This window comes from Cololabis saira, chromosome 22 (genome assembly GCF_033807715.1).
Source record: "Cololabis saira isolate AMF1-May2022 chromosome 22, fColSai1.1, whole genome shotgun sequence".
Lineage (NCBI taxonomy): Eukaryota > Metazoa > Chordata > Actinopteri > Beloniformes > Belonidae > Cololabis > Cololabis saira.
Genome location: NC_084608.1, coordinates 18,081,140 through 18,096,903, shown reverse-complemented (window position 1 = coordinate 18,096,903; position 15,764 = coordinate 18,081,140). Strand labels below are relative to the sequence as shown.

General features: G+C 39.7%; 1 protein-coding gene across 2 annotated transcripts; it reads right to left on the bottom strand.

Moving 5' to 3' along the window:
• Positions 1-875: 875 nt before the first annotated feature.
• gramd1c (GRAM domain containing 1c) lies at positions 876-15,586 on the bottom strand. 2 transcript variants are annotated; one of them, XM_061713877.1, is made up of 18 exons: positions 15,357-15,586; positions 13,971-14,079; positions 13,461-13,584; positions 13,037-13,137; positions 12,428-12,523; positions 12,237-12,317; positions 8,933-9,051; positions 8,695-8,848; positions 8,435-8,594; positions 8,215-8,358; positions 8,003-8,121; positions 7,778-7,920; positions 7,586-7,689; positions 5,490-5,660; positions 5,186-5,252; positions 4,952-5,071; positions 3,339-3,444; positions 876-2,510 (listed from the first exon to the last, which is right to left on the bottom strand). In XM_061713877.1, exons 1-18 carry the CDS (start codon positions 15,389-15,391, stop codon positions 2,442-2,444), a joined length of 2,022 nt encoding a protein of 673 aa, XP_061569861.1. In that variant the 5' UTR covers positions 15,392-15,586; the 3' UTR covers positions 876-2,441. The 2 variants fall into 2 exon arrangements, with proteins under 2 accessions (XP_061569861.1, XP_061569862.1); XM_061713878.1 differs by lacking the exon at positions 15,357-15,586 and adding an exon at positions 15,179-15,308.
• Positions 15,587-15,764: the final 178 nt, after the last annotated feature.

The window sequence follows — 15,764 nt, the reverse complement described above, 5'->3', positions numbered from 1 at the left end:
ATTTAAATATTAGACAAAGATAACACAAGTAAACACAAAATGCAGTTTTTAAATTAAGGTTTTTATTATTAAGGGGAAAGAAAAAGCCAAACCTACATGGCCCTGTGTGCCACTGGTTGGGCCACCAGCAACAACTGCAATCAAGCGTTTGCGATAACTGGCAATGAGTCTTTTACAGCGCTGTGGAGGAATTTTGGCCCACTCATCTTTGCAGAATTGTTGTAATTCAGCCACATTGGAGGGTTTTTGAGGATGAACCGCCTTTTTTGAAGGTCATGCCACAGCATCTCAATCAGACTCAGGTCGGGACTTTGACTAGGCCACTCCAAAGTCTTCATTTTGTTTTTCTTAAGCCATTCAGAGGTGGACTTGCGGGTGTGTTTTGGATCATTGTCCTGCTGCAGAACCCAAGTGGCTTCAGCTTGAGGTCACGAACAGATGGCCGGACATTCTCCTTCAGGATTTTTTGGTAGACAGCAGAATTCATGGTTCCATTTACCACAGCAAGTCTTCCAGGTCCTGAAGCAGCAAAACAGCCCCAGACCATCACACTACCACCACCATATTTTACTGTTGGTATGATGTTCCTTTTCTGAAATGCCATGCACATTCAAACATAAGGAGCAAAGGGCCATACTGTATATCAGAAAATGTAGTTAATACATTGGCTATATTCAATAGCTGATTCATCCTTTTTTTTTTTTTTCCTTCCACAAATTTCTGAGGATGATGAGGACCTGCTTGATTTCACAAGATTAGTGTTAACTACTACTGCAAATGTGTGGATGCTGGGCTCCTCTATAAAAACATCAATGCTGTATATTCATTTGAAAAATGTTTTCAGGGCTTTTCATTCACATTTATAGCAGATGTGGTTGTTCAGTCTCAACATAGCAGTCTTTGTTTTAGGTGGGTTAAAAGGCAGGTATGAGTAGACTTAAATCACTTGACCAAAATGTATGTTTGTGTCGTGTAATTTTTATTTTAAGGATGTCCAGATTTAACTGGTCCAAGTTATTAGGCAGCATCTTTCTCATATGGTCTATAGAAATGTTTTAATAGAATAGTTAGGTTACATATCAATATTGTCAGCCTGAATAAGAGGGTAATGCTTGTTCAAGGTTTTTGTAAAGTAGCATCTTTTACAAAGTGTAATGAGGGTAATCGCCATGTAACCAACAATCTTGCTGAAGATGCATACGATTATTCTGAAATGTGTCAGGGACACAGAAGAAATGCAATATTTCCTCCAGGAGTAGATAACTGCTAAATAAAAAGACAAAACTGTGTTGTATTTCAGTGGTGACAAAGCAACAAAGAGACATTTGGCTTTAGCCCCATTTAATCCTATTTTTTTCATCCACCATTAGCAAATAGAACAAGATTCATGACCAAGCTTTTACCACCTTAAAAAAAAAAAAAAGCTTAAAATAGCATTTTTAAATGCCAAAAGTTGTTCCCTCGGTGTATGGAGAAAATAGCAATTAGTTACACATGGTTCCTTTTATTGTAAATTCATATATTAACTATTGTAAAAGAAAGATGGGATTGAATTTATAAAGAAAGAAATGCCTCCTATAAACATCAAGAAAAAGACATCTGTTGAATATTTACTAAAACAATATGTCTCAGTGTACAAAACTGCAAGTAAACTCATTTTGTATGAACACAATGGGAAAAGACAGCCAAAACAAAATTGCACTGTGTCAAACATTCAAGTGCAGAGGCAAGGCTCAGGCATTCTGGTTGCATCACCAACAATCAACAGAAAAATAAGAATTTCAAATTTGAAAACAGAATTGGCTGCAGTGTTGACAGATAATTAACCATTTCCCTTTAATGCCAAAATGTCTAATAAAGTATACACAGATCATACATGATCATTCTTGGAATGATCATTGAACATAAATTAAAGTTGTTTGAAAGTGTTTAGCTGTACCATTTAAACCCCAGAAAAATTGCACATCACAAGAGTATTGGTTTACAATCACATAAAAGTAGACAAACTTTCAAGTGTGGGTCCATATTTATTATAAACAATAAAATCTAAACTAAAATTCATCCTTGCAAAACTTTTGTGCAGGTCATTTACATATCAATTCACTTAAGTGAATAGTATTTTTATGTCACACCTTAAAAAAAGCTAGGTATGGCCAAAAAAAAAATAAAAAAATCATGCCACCATTTAAAAACAGGAGTTTAAAAACAGAAGTTTCATCACAGCTGATTCTGATGCAACTTTATCCTTGCATCAGTAAGTCTGCAGCTTTAAAAACCTGATGAGTAACCCATGGCAACACATGGCACGTGTCAGGTCTCGAGACACTTACATGGCAACATCCTGTGGATACAAGAGATTTCCTCTGAGTGTTGCTGTGGCCTCATTGCTTTTCCACTGGGACCAGGGACACGCCTTTCTGTGGGTGCCAGGTGTGGCTGCGTCACTGCGGTGCCGCCGTTCCATTGGCCACAGCAAAGTTCTGCTGGAGGGCCATCAAAGACGTGCGGAGCTATGGAGGAGAAACAGATTCAGCTGCTGGGGCACCTGCTTTAGACATTTTATATGAGCAGAGATGTATAATCCAGGTGCCATAAAGTAAAAATCCTGTCCAGCAGTTATTCCAACCAAATACTAAACCAGCTCCTCTGCAGGTATGGTAGGTCCTTAGTGAAAACACCTGTTCTAAATGTACAGGCTGATCCAGAAACACAGCAGGGTTTTTACTTTATGGCATCTGGATTAAACACCTCTGCAAAAAACAACCAATTCCCATGTTGCAAACAGCAGAAATTGCTGTGGCATTGTCTTCACATGCTTCTTCAGAGGGTTGGAACAACTGCTGGACAGGATTTTTACTTTATGGCACCTGGATTATACACCTCTGTATATGATAGATTTATAAAATTTTGAGGAATATAAGAGAAAATTAACAATGCCTATTGCAAACTAATTTAGGAGTATTCTATCCATAGTTTTTTAAATATGGTTACATATCAACTTTAACCATTTAGTGTTTTAAAAATAAAAGCAGTTACATGAGAAGGAAACCAACCCCATCAGCATTTTCTTTTTTTAAATATGAAGCTACAGCCAGCTACATTTGTTTTAGGATAAGAGATTGTTGCCCCTGAACACAGCCAGTCCACCTTTGACAGCTTACACAATACATTGGGCATCATCCATTTACTGTATCTGTGAATATAATTAAATGCCATTTACCATTTAGTCTAATTTTTAAATTACGAATAACTACTTAAAAGGCCCTTAAACTTAGAATACCGTAGCCTTGTGTCCTCCCTTGTGACCAATCAAGCTTCGGTCATTGTAATCATCCCACCTGTTGTAAAAGGTTAATGGAGTCCTGCAGTACAGTTTTCAGCAGTTCTGCGTCCTCAATGGTCCTTAAACCTGGTCCTGGTTTGAGACCATATTCTGAAGCAAAGCTGCCAACAGAAAATAAATAGTTTCACAATAACATGTTTACCTTCACCACATTAATTCAGCAGAACACAGAGACAACAAGTTGGGATAAAGGAAGAATTCACTCACTTAAAAACACATAAAACTGAGAAATGAATAAAGCATTTTTTTTTAAAAAGGCAGTATCTCAATTGTAAGTCAAGAGTGCATTTCTATCAATGTTGTTTAAGCTACTTTAGACATGGTTAAACTTGAAACAGCTACTACAGGGACACATGATTTTTTCCATTGTCATTTGAACCCAATTTTAGGATAGTCAAAATTTCCTTAAAAGAAATTTGAGTATCCTAAAAGACAAATCAGTGTTGATCTTGTTTTCCTGCCAACCTGTGTTTACAAAAGTTGCATTTGTGAACACACCATTTATCAAAATCAACCATTATGTCCAGATGCTGAGCATTTATGAACTGTACTATAAGCAACATTTATACCCAATGATTTGAGTGGGTTACAAAAATGTCAGCAAGTGATACATAAAACATTCTACAGTGTTGGTCGCTAATAACGTTTCTTCATACCGGGAAGCCGACAGGAACACGCCCACTGTATGTGAATCACGGATAGCTTTGCTAACCAGCTGATCCTCACTAAAATATCTCCAGAGCTCCAACAGATGTTTACAGCAGAATATACCTTTAACATGTTGACTAGAGAGTGAAATAAAAAAATGTACTGTTGCTTGTAGCTGATGTTGGGTTTGTAACAGCTGGTTACTTTGCCTAGCACGGTAGCATGACGATTACAGATAAGGAAGGGATAACAGCAAGCCATTGACTGAACCAACTGTCAATCATATTAGAAATAGATTTAATGCGTTATATATAAACTCTCTTGGCGTGGTACAACCTCCCCCCCTCTAAAAACGATTGAGACAAAATGTTTTTTGGAACCAGACTATAATTTGTTTAGTTCTGCTCTAAAGATGGACACTTTAACATGGGAGTTGTTATCGAGCCCTTTCGGAGCCTCCAGGAGCCGGTCGAGGAACTGCAACAAACCCGAGTTCCATGAGCCTCAATGCGTAAATAAGATGGTTGGCGCTTGCTCGAGCCCAGCTCAGTTTTTAATCCAGCATAGCAACAGTTTAACATCTTTTAACTGGTGCTTTCCTTGTGTTTGGCTGTAATGAAGAATTGGTTCCAAGTTTAGTACAAGTTCTGAAGAAGTTCTGGAACCACTGCAGTGGAAAAGGCCTATGTGTACTTGCATGTGTAGCTATTGCTCCGCTAAACATATGCAGCAGGTCTATTTTGGCATCTCTACCACAGTTAAACATGTCAATACACACACACACACAGCAGATCAAGCTGGCAGTAATTCAGACATGGCAAAATTGGACCATGGCACTTCTGCTTCCAGTGGGACCCACAAGTTACCGGTAGAGATCATGTGAAAATCTATTCATTTGCAAACAATCCACAGAAATATGGTGGGTACATTAAAAAAATTAAAAACTTCAAAATGTCTGACCTGGCCTCAGCCCTCTCCCTCATTCGATGCTTTGCGCTCAGGTACATGCGGTGGGCAACATCCTCCATGGCCCAGAGCTTAACAAGCAAGCCCAGATTCAGCACCGTCAGAATCAGCAAACTAAAAGATACAGAACGGATCATGTTTCAACTCATTTCAAGCATCTGGAGTCCTTTTAAACAATTAAATAAATAAATACCAATGCTTCATACGCTTTGCAAGCTGTCAACTTACATCACGCTCATGCCAGCAACTATCATAGGGATGTTCCACCTGGGCGGGATTGTTGCGTCCATGGGGCCTTCAATACACAAGATAAATACGTTTGTACGCAACATAGTTAGAGAAAAACTTTAATTTGTGCATTTCTACAGGGACTTGTTGCATTTACTAACAGCCCTAGATATAAATGATGCCATTTACTGGGCTTTTCAAACCCGCAAACTCACTTCACGCCAACAACTACCAAATTCAGTTAAATAGTGATGTATTAAACCAAACAAAAACTTTCTTTAAAGCCATTAAAAGTTGACAGTACCCATGTTCCCATCTCTCTGTGGTTCAGAGTCTTGCCCATACTGCTGGTTGGGCGTTGAGTGTTCCTGCACGCTCCGGCTGTAAGTCCTCCTTCGACGACGAAGCCCACCCATCTTGCCCGACTCTCCAGCCGCTTGGTTCATCTCTGCTTCCTCCTCCACCAGTTCTGCTTCTGTAACGTCAGAGGCACAAATAGAAACATTACTGAGGTTGTTTTTTTTTTTTTAAAAAAAAAGGTTATTACGGGCTTAAAACGTGTATGTAAGCTTCATGAACATCTATACACCAACTATTATTTTAACATTTGAAGTTTGACATTAACCATCTTGGTTGTCCATCATTTCCTTCCTTGGTTGTCATTGATCCAGAAATTAACCATCTCACATTTGCATCATTTTGTTATACAAGTAAATGGTGCATCTCCTTAAAAAGGTTCATACTTAAGAGACTTTAGCGTGCTTATAACATGAACAACACAGCCTCTTTCTCAGCATCCACACTGCTTTTTATGCTGTCACATGTACACTTTGTTTCCATTGTACCTCCTAAGGCCAGTCTATTGTTTTCATCCTTTCACAGCTCAAGTCTTTACTGTCAAAAGGAAATAAAAGCACAGGTCTGATGAACCATTAACCAAGTCACCTTAGTGTCCTTGTGAGCTTTAAATGAACAATGACCAGCAAATCTAAACAAGTTGAATTCAGCCATCATTAAACTTGCATTTCCTGCAATGAAATGTCATAATGGCCATTTTGAGAGAAATAAAAAGATCTTAAGACTTTATAGGCGTGTATGTCTAAAGAAACTGAAACAGACGGTGAAGTTGAACTTTTAAGCCCACGTAGATCTTAAACCCAACCCCGCCTGGATGTTGCAGCTCAGTCTGTTAAAACAATGATATTCAGACGACATTAAATAAGCTCCATACATGCCTCTGAAAGTGACAATAAGCCCCTGAAGCACACAATAGTTGCATTTTGTTTTGCATTAATGGACAGTAAACAGCTGAAGGTCACTTTTCTACATGCTGAAGTTAAACAGACCGTGTTATACTTGTGAGGGTTTAACTGCACTATTGTAACAGTAACAGCATGAACTTGGGAAAATGTGACCTTTTGCTCCACCACTGCCGCCGTTTAGTCGCTCTAAAGTTACAGTTGACGCATCTTTTATAATTCATAATCGAGCCAACAAGCGTGCAACATTGGGTTAAAATGTCAGTGAATGGAAGCAGTTAAACATATTTATGTTCACACAGAAATCAGAAGCTCGAGGTGCTCCTCACATGCTTTTAAATGGATTTCGCTTGTTTGGCCAGCTATAAAGCATGGAAGAAGAAAAGTTTGGACAGTGCTGTTATTCATTGTATAACATTATCTGCCAGCTTATTTGAACCTATCACATTCACCCGCCGCTGCTGTGTTTGCCTGGAGATGAATAGTCGGGCAGCGGGCTGCTTATTCATTCAAATATATTACAGCCGATACCCAAATTCATCTCTTAGCAGCAGCCAGATGGTACAGAAGGGTAATCATTCAAACATGACACACGTTCAGTTACCACCACATTAATTGAAAACAATGCCTGAAAGAGGCTTTTAGCTTTCATAGCAGGAATGAAAACATGAACCCTGGAAGGAATGTTGTTCCTTAGGGGATCACAACAAACTTTGATCCTAAAACATCCAACATGCACATCTGTCAAGCTGGTCATGATAACCCCGAAAGTGAATTACCACTGACAATGCTTTTAAGAAAAAAATTATTTGTATTATCTTAGTATTTTGACCCTCACTACATTAGCTACATATATTCTTCATACAAAGTCTGTGTGAGCAATCAAAATCAGTATTTCTTTCATAAATTTTAACACCCGATGAAGACTTCAACCTTCAAACTTGTGGACTGTCAGTTCTTAGTGGCTGATGAGAAATAATGCTCTTTATGTTCCCGTTCTTGCAGTAATAAGACACTGCTGCGATGCCTGGTGCATGTTAGAAGAAATCATTATTGGATCAGATATCATTATTGGATCAGATATAAAAATCACAAGCTCAGTTTCTTCCTCTGCAAGGTTCAGAAGAGACCTTCAACTCACCCAGCTGTTTGAAATATTCCTCAATGGCGCTCCAGGAGTTTTTGGTAATGAAGGACTTGACCAGGCCCCATGGCTGCTTTTTGTACCTCACATCAGTATACACTCTAAAACCAAAAAGAGAAGTTTTCATTAAAAAGGTAATTAGATTAAATCCTAAAACAACTAGATAAAATAAATGGCGCAATATGTTACCTTAGTCGACACTTCCTCTTGGAGTTACTTTTGATGTAGTAGCGGTTGTGTGTGTAAAAGTAATCATGATAGGGAACATCATGAGTGTACACTTCTGCATCCACGAGGTAATACTGACCCTCCCTGGATTCTTTGTACAGTGTCTGAAAGATAATTGAAGTGCATTTAAGCAGTGCAAAGGTCCATCTTTATTCGTCCACTCAAGTGTGAAGACACTATAATCACCTGCTTCTCTGTAGCAGTGGAGAACTTCCCAACTAGAGGGTTGGTGATGGTTACAGTGTAGTTCAGACTCCGCTTCGCATCTCCAGAGTCCTCTTTTTGCCAAGGGGTAAAACTGGCTTCTGAAAATGTACAAGGTCACCTTGAATATTACCCTCAAGAGCTTTTGAGTGAGTTTGCTTCAGGGAAAAGGGGAATATTCAAAAAGATCGTACTGGTCATTTTACGGATGTCCATAAACCTGCGGGTGAAGCTTGAGTCGGTGAAGAGCAACTCAAACATTTTGGCTGCACTGATGTGGAAAACTTTGTTGAGATACAGGCGACCGGATACCTGGGACACGGTAATTCGCTCCTCCACTGAGAGCAGAGAGAAAATATTAAAGCAAAGTACTACAGTTTGTGAGCTCAAGCTTCTGTATCAGGCGGTCGTCACCTTCTTCCAAGCTTTCTGAGCCACTTTCCTCGGATATGCCATTCTCATTCTCATTGAGGTCTAGAGAGGCCGAGCGTTTGGAGAGCTGCTCTGGAGCGAGGCGGTCCAGCGAGAGCAGAGGACTGGGCCGCTGGGATGGGGGGTTACGAGACTCCTCCTGCTGGAGATGCAGCACAAAAAGATGCCTGTGACAACACTTAGACAAAGTCATGTTGAGGAGGAAATAAAAAAAAAAAAAAAAAAGGTAACACTACTGATACCATCTTGGCAATGCTTGGTGATCCAAGAGGGGAGGGCACCTCCTCCCCTTGAGGCGTCAAGCTCTCTAGTGGCCTGTGCTCCATCGAGAGGCGAAGGCTGCGGGGCCGCTCCAGTGTCCCGAGACCATCATCACCGCCGGGCTTCTGAGGCAGGCTGAAGACCAAACAAACCGGTTTATACCTAGTTAGCAACACCATTCACACGGAAAGTGAGAATAAGAGTCCGGGTGTGACCTACCTGCTCTGCATGCTTGATTCGGACGATACCTGTAGACTCTCCATCTCTTCATGGCTCATTCCCAGATCATTCCCATAATGCTGTTTAACCATCTGCCACAACTCCTGGTTGGTCAGAGGCTGAGGAAGGGAGTCAAAAAGACTTTAAAACAAGCATGTAAAAATCAAGGTTCATGTAAAGCTTGGACAAGAACCACGATGTTTGAGAAAAGGGAACCGTGTAACCTTCACACGGCGTTTCACACAGTCTTATCTCCTTAGTTGAACAACAACCTGCTAGTCTTATTCACCCAGATACTCGTCTTACATTTAAGTTAACCCTTGACAGTCACGAGTAGGGTTGCCAACTCCCTGTAAAATAAATAAGGGGCACCTCATCAGCAGGTCCGGCCAACCCGATTACCTTCACCCTTACTGGCGTGGTGAATTTTTTTACCCCCTTTTTTTTGTAAGTGAAACGATTTTTTAACCATTTGACTCGAACCAGAATTGCATTAGATGCATATTTTTGAATGCCATGAACACATGGAAAACAAATTATTATCCAGCAATTCACTTTAATACAAAATAACAAAATGAACTGAATAAAATAAATAACTTTCTTAAACAGAAACCTGTCCTGATAAACTTGAAATTGTATAATTAATATAAAACAATAGAAAGCAAGCAAAACATCCATTCTGTAATAGTGCACATTTTTAGTGCAATAACAAAAGTGCAAACAGAAAGTCTGTAGAAAACTTGTAAAAAAAAAAAAAACAATAACTTATGAACTCAACAGCTCAATGTCATTTTCCATTGGCATTTTATGACTAGTTTTTGGCTCTCACAGTAATACGGGACAAAGTGCGTCCCTTTTCAGCTCAATACGGGACGCGTACTTTAGTTTATAAATACAGGACGATTCCGTTTTTCAAGGGACGGTTGGCAACTCTAAAAGAAGTGCGCTTGTTGCCAAACATCCCTCACAAAAACATTTATAAAGCTGGACAAAATGGCATGTGCAGGCTGGGAGCTCTTGGCGTAAAATATTTACACAACGTGTTAAGTCTTCCCCCGCATTGCCATTCATCCTGGCCAGGAAAATAAAGCATTTCCCCACAAAAAAAGGACCATATAGCGTTTCTTTTAAAAAGATCATTTAGGAGCGTGTTTCCTTACCTGTCAGAGGACATGCCAGCTGTCAAACCTTCACCTGGACCAACCTCGCATTACGGAAGTCGCTGATGTGAGCGACTTCAGGGACATAAAGACGCACAGCCGGCAAAACTTAACAAAAATAAACGTCTAAAAAAAAACTCCGGTTCTTCGGCAATGGGTTTTTGTTTTTTTGCTGGTTGGTTTATTTTTTGGTCTCCGGGTGAGAGTTTGTGTTTGTGCGCCGACGCCAGCGGAGCGTCGAGGGCTGCTGTCAGAGGCAGGTCGGTGCAGATCAAGCCGGAATTATGGTTCTGCGTTAAATCGACGGCGTAACCTACGGCGTAGGGTACGCGGCGACACGCGACGTACGGTGCGCGTCACCGCGTACCCTACGCCGTAGTTTCTGCGTTGGTGTAACGCGGAACCATAAATCAGCCTTCAGCCCTCGACGCCACTCCTGCACGGGGTCAATGAACTCTGCTGCTTTCACACAGGTGTTTCTGCGCGAGATCTCGAACCCGCAACCCCCGGAGACGAGGCCTTCAAAGCAGGGGCGTCAATTGGGTATGGCAAGGTATGGCAGCCGCCACAGCTTGGCTTCAAGGGAAAATGTAAATGTTTGTTTTTTTAAATACATTTATGGAATTACTCTGCGTCTATTTGTATTGATTATTCTATTACTTAATACATATGGAATAACTACAAATGCAAATCAGAACAACATGATCGATTTCACTAGTTATTATACACTGCAAAAACTCAAAATCTTAACAAGAATATTTGTCTTATTTCTAGTTAAAATGTCAAATTTTTAGTCAAAAAGAATCATTACATTTAAGACAAGACTCAAAAACAAGCATTTTCACCTGTTTCAAGTAGATTTTCACTTAAAATAAGTGGAAAAATCTGCCAGTGGAACAAGATTTTTTTGCTTGTAATGATAAATCTTGTCCCACTGGCAGATTTTTCTACTTATTTCAAGTGAAAATTTACTTGAAACAGGTGAAAATATCAAATAAGTTATTTTTCTGGTGATGACTCTTGTTTTAAGTGTAATGAGATTTTTTGACTAAAAATGAGACATTTTAACTAGAAATAAGATTTTCTTGACCACACAGATAAGCTACATAGACTTCTGTGATGAGTATTTGCTGGACGTGTTGATTGATACTCTAGTTAAGTTCTGTGACTCGTAACCTTGCCATACCTTAGCTTCGACTGAATTGACGCCACTGCTTCAAAGTGCACGTTCATGTAAGGGGGAAAGGAAAAAACAGCTGGCATAGCCAGAAGATAACATTAAAGGGTAAAAGTCCAGCAGCTGAGGTTAAGAGGGCAGTAGGCTGGGGCTTCTCACCGGTGTTCTTTAAGTGTTTATCAGCCATTCAGAATCCTGCCCCACACTCAAAGATTGTTCCACACCCAGCTCAAGCACTTTTGTGCCTTAAACAACAACAACAATAAAATAATAATAGTGTTGGTCCCATGTGAACTGCCCACTTGGGATGGGGGGGGGGGGGGGGGGGGGGGGGGGGGGTTGGCTGGGAAGTTGCAACAGCACTTCAAAAGTTATCTAAATGTTTCGAACACTTCAGCATCTGATGCATCAGCATTTCAGGACGTATTACCAATACAAGCTGACTCACTCAAGTTTTATTCTGAAACCAACTTCTTTAGTTCTTCTATCTAATCTTGGTTTATAGACAATGTCATTAAACATGGAAGCCAACTCTTTGCTGGCAGTCCAGGTACATGTGGGTAAATTTCTCCAAACATCACTGCGTGTGGAAGAGTAAATAAAAGTCTGTTGGACTATTTAGGAAACCCTTCACCTGTGTGCATATTTTTGCCCTACATGCTAAAAGCAGAACACCTCCAATAACAGTCTGTGTGTGTGTTATCACCTGTGTACTCTGAACCCTTTAGATAATAGTTTGTAGCTGACCTGTTGGTACTCTGGGAAGACTTATACACAGCAGACAAAATACCAAACATGCCATTTTAGATTAAAGTGAAATAACCGAGTCTGGTGGAACAGCTGTTTCTTGATAGTACGAATTACTGGATAACCTCCATGAACAATAGATGCTGCTACATCAAATAGTAACATCATACTGATGAGTATCTTTTGTTGGAGACTACACCTACTGCAGTAAGGGCCTCACCTTGTCCATCAGCGTGTTTTGCCACATACGGAAAACACCCTGGTAGCTTTTCTCTCTTGCAGAGAAGGAAGTGAAGAAATACTGAGGGTAAAGATACAAAAAGAGATACAATATATTTGTGACTGGGTTTAAAAATCATTTTGGAGATATATACGTTTTGAATTAATTTTCAAAATAAAATAAAAAACAACCTTCTCAGTACTTGTGCAGATCTGGATGGCATTGGGGATCAGTCGAGCCGTTTTCTCTCTGGACATAGTTTTGATATCTTTAAGAGTTAGTGCAATCTGTAAATAAAGGCATATAAAATCATGCATCAACGAGTCCTTCAGTGAAAAAATCTTGATGTGAAAAGAGACGAAAAGCTGTTTTTGTGCAACATTTAGTCAGTTGCAGTAGCTATGAACTACTTAGTCATTTTTCCACTTGTAACTGACTGCAAAGATGAGTAAAAGAGTGACACACAGACATGTGTATCTAGGCATCTGTATTGCAAGGGTATCTAACTGCTAAGTTAATTTCAAGGGGAAATAGCAACCAAATCACATATGTAACTGTTTTAGAACATTTTCTCCTAACAATCTTTTATAATGTAGTTCTTCCTGAGGGACATAGAGGTCTCACTTTAAAAGTAGATCATTTCACAGTACAAACCCTTTTCATACCAACAGAGCTTTAATCTTTCATGTTTAGTTAATGGACCATTTTCATCTGTAGATAACCTGTGCTGTGTTTTGTCTTCATGTGTATACAGTGTACTCCAACCTCCTTCCCAACATGCCCCCTCTCAGTCTCATTACCTTCGTTCCTCGAAACACATTGCTGTAGAAACAGACCCAGTTCTCTGAAAGGTACAAGCGTCCCTGAAGGAGTATGTCCCGCTGGAGAGCGCACGGATAATCTGAGGAGAAGAATAGCACGTAAACCACCCAGATAAATGACATTTCATTTCTTACATGAATGGTTTACTTGTTTGAAGGAGATAAAATGCTTGTGGGAAAAGAAGTGCACCAATATGGTTTATTTTCACAGGAAAAGACGAGCAGAGATACAGTCCACTAATGATTATCCAAGCCTTTTTTTGAAGCAGTTAAATAGTGTTTGACATTTCAATGTTTAAAAAAAAACACACATTTGAAAACCAAAGACCACTTCTTAATGAATATTAACTCTTGATCCCCACCGTTTAATACATCATCATAAGAGGCAGCCTTTGTTGCTCACCCACTAAGAGTCTCTCAGATTCAGGCACTTCTTTGAAAAGTTTCTTGAATTCCTCGAGCTTCTGCTTGTAGCTCTGCAGAGGAGCCGACGGTGCTGCCAGACACTGTCCCTGGTTGTCAGAGCTCTGAGAGAAGAGATAAGAACATACCTGGTTAGGGGGGCATCAGATTTTTAAAAGTTGCAGCACATTTCTTTTGTCTTTGCATAAGTGCAAAGTAGCGCAAGAATGTTTCCAGCCACAACAGGTAATAATAAGGAACAAAAACAGAGGAATGTCTAAGAAACTGTCACCCTGGAGTTTGAGCAGATAATAGACATAATCATGGGCCATTAAAGGCCCTCAGGGAATCCCACTTGCAGCGTCAGTTGGGGCGGGGTTCAATAAGTTGGAAACACAAGAGAGCAGTGACATTTTCTACACTACCACAACATGGAGAATATATTATTGTAAATACATCACATACACAAAACCCCTGTTCATAAGACTTTATGAAGTAGCTTGCATCTTACATCTTCTTCAGAGCTCCACCTGCTGTCCACTAGGGACGTTGTTTCATCCGTGATGTCATCACTGCCCAGTCCTGACTGACTGGACAGCTGGTCCATCTGCTCCGTCGGGCTGCAGACACAAGCACATGCTGCTTTACACTTTGGGAAACAGCTTATAAACAGAGAAAATGATGCCCTCCATCAGAAAACTGTGCAGTCGCTGTTCAAAATGTCAATACATGATTTAATAAAGCTCAATATGATGATCTCTGCAGCATGCATTACCTTAATAGTGCATCAACAGCTTAACAAGTATCAGTTATTCCTCTGCTAACTGCGCGTGGGAATGTACTATAATAACATTTATCTTTTTTTTTTTGTATAGATGTCTTTTATTGAGGGCATTAAAAAAAAGAAATAAGATTTACAATAACAATATAATTATCAATATTTTCCCCCTTTTTTTAACTTTTCATAACATTAATAAAACCAAAATAAATAAATAATAATAATAATAAAAAAATAAATAAAAAAAGTAAATACAAATAAAAAAACTGCACACCTTCTCCCCTTCCCTCCCTCATATGGTCAATAGATTACATAATTCAAAATCATTTAACATATGTCTATCAATACTAGAGCAAAAATGAACATTTATCAATTTTTAAGTAACTTTGGAGGGCCTCTCATGCCAATGCAAACCCTTTAATATGGGAGGTTTTGACTTTGATAGCCTGATACTTTAAAAGATATGAACAAGACTCATGTTTTAATCAAAATGTGGAGAGGAAAAACAGAAAACAGGAGACAATTGTGATGTATAGCCTCACAACTGATTAAAAACCCATAAACTTTGTTTCTAAAGTTTAAAAGGGTGGAAAGAGGTCTCAAGCAGGTACTTAAGAAAGCCCCACAGGCAAGTGAGCGTCGCTGCCAGAACTGGTCTGACTGGAGAGCTTTTAACATGCGTTATAGGTAGAAACCTTTGTTCACCCGAGACCATCTCTAGTGACGTTAACAGCTTAAAAAATTTAAAAAAAAAATTTAAACACTTCCCCCTTCCCGCTCGCTGTTAGATTGAGGTATGTGATAAAATATAAATAAGTATCATCTGATCGGGTACAGGTGAAATGTAATCAGATAAAAGCGAGCCGAGCGCCTAAAACAGCGCACCTGAAACGTGTTCAGTCTTTACACCGCCGTCTCACCCAACACGAAACCACACTTACCTGGCACGAAGAGGACCCAGGATTTCGTCTTTGTCTGTTAAACCTAGGGTTATAAAAATGTATAAAACACAGAAAAGGCCAAACTTTGCCCCGCACTGCTGTGCTGCTCCGCTGATTAATTAAATAGACTCTTCGGCCACTTTATTGCTGCAGGTGCGTCTCATCCGGCAGAGCTTACCTGGTGGGAGTTGTCACCTCACTGATGACGCTCATTGGTCTTCATGCAAGAAGTTAATGGCTCCAAAATTACCTCTTCTTTAAGAGAGCAAGTTGATTTCAGTGTTTCCCTTTTAAACAAGTCATGACCCCTGTTAAAGAGATGGTTCAAAAGTTACCCATCTTGAAGATGTTGATGAAACTGTCTACTGAGCTGCACACAATGCAGAAACAGTGAGTAAAGACAGACGTATTCATCCAAACACGTCTTAGTCATCAGAGTTAAATTAAGCTCTGCTTTTGTGGTTGAAGTAGTTAAAAAATGCGATGCATCCAAAGCGCTGGATTTTTCTGCGTCAGTGACATGCAGAGAGACCAGTTCAACCGCTCCAGCAATGAAGTTAAACAAGCACAAACACAAACACACAAA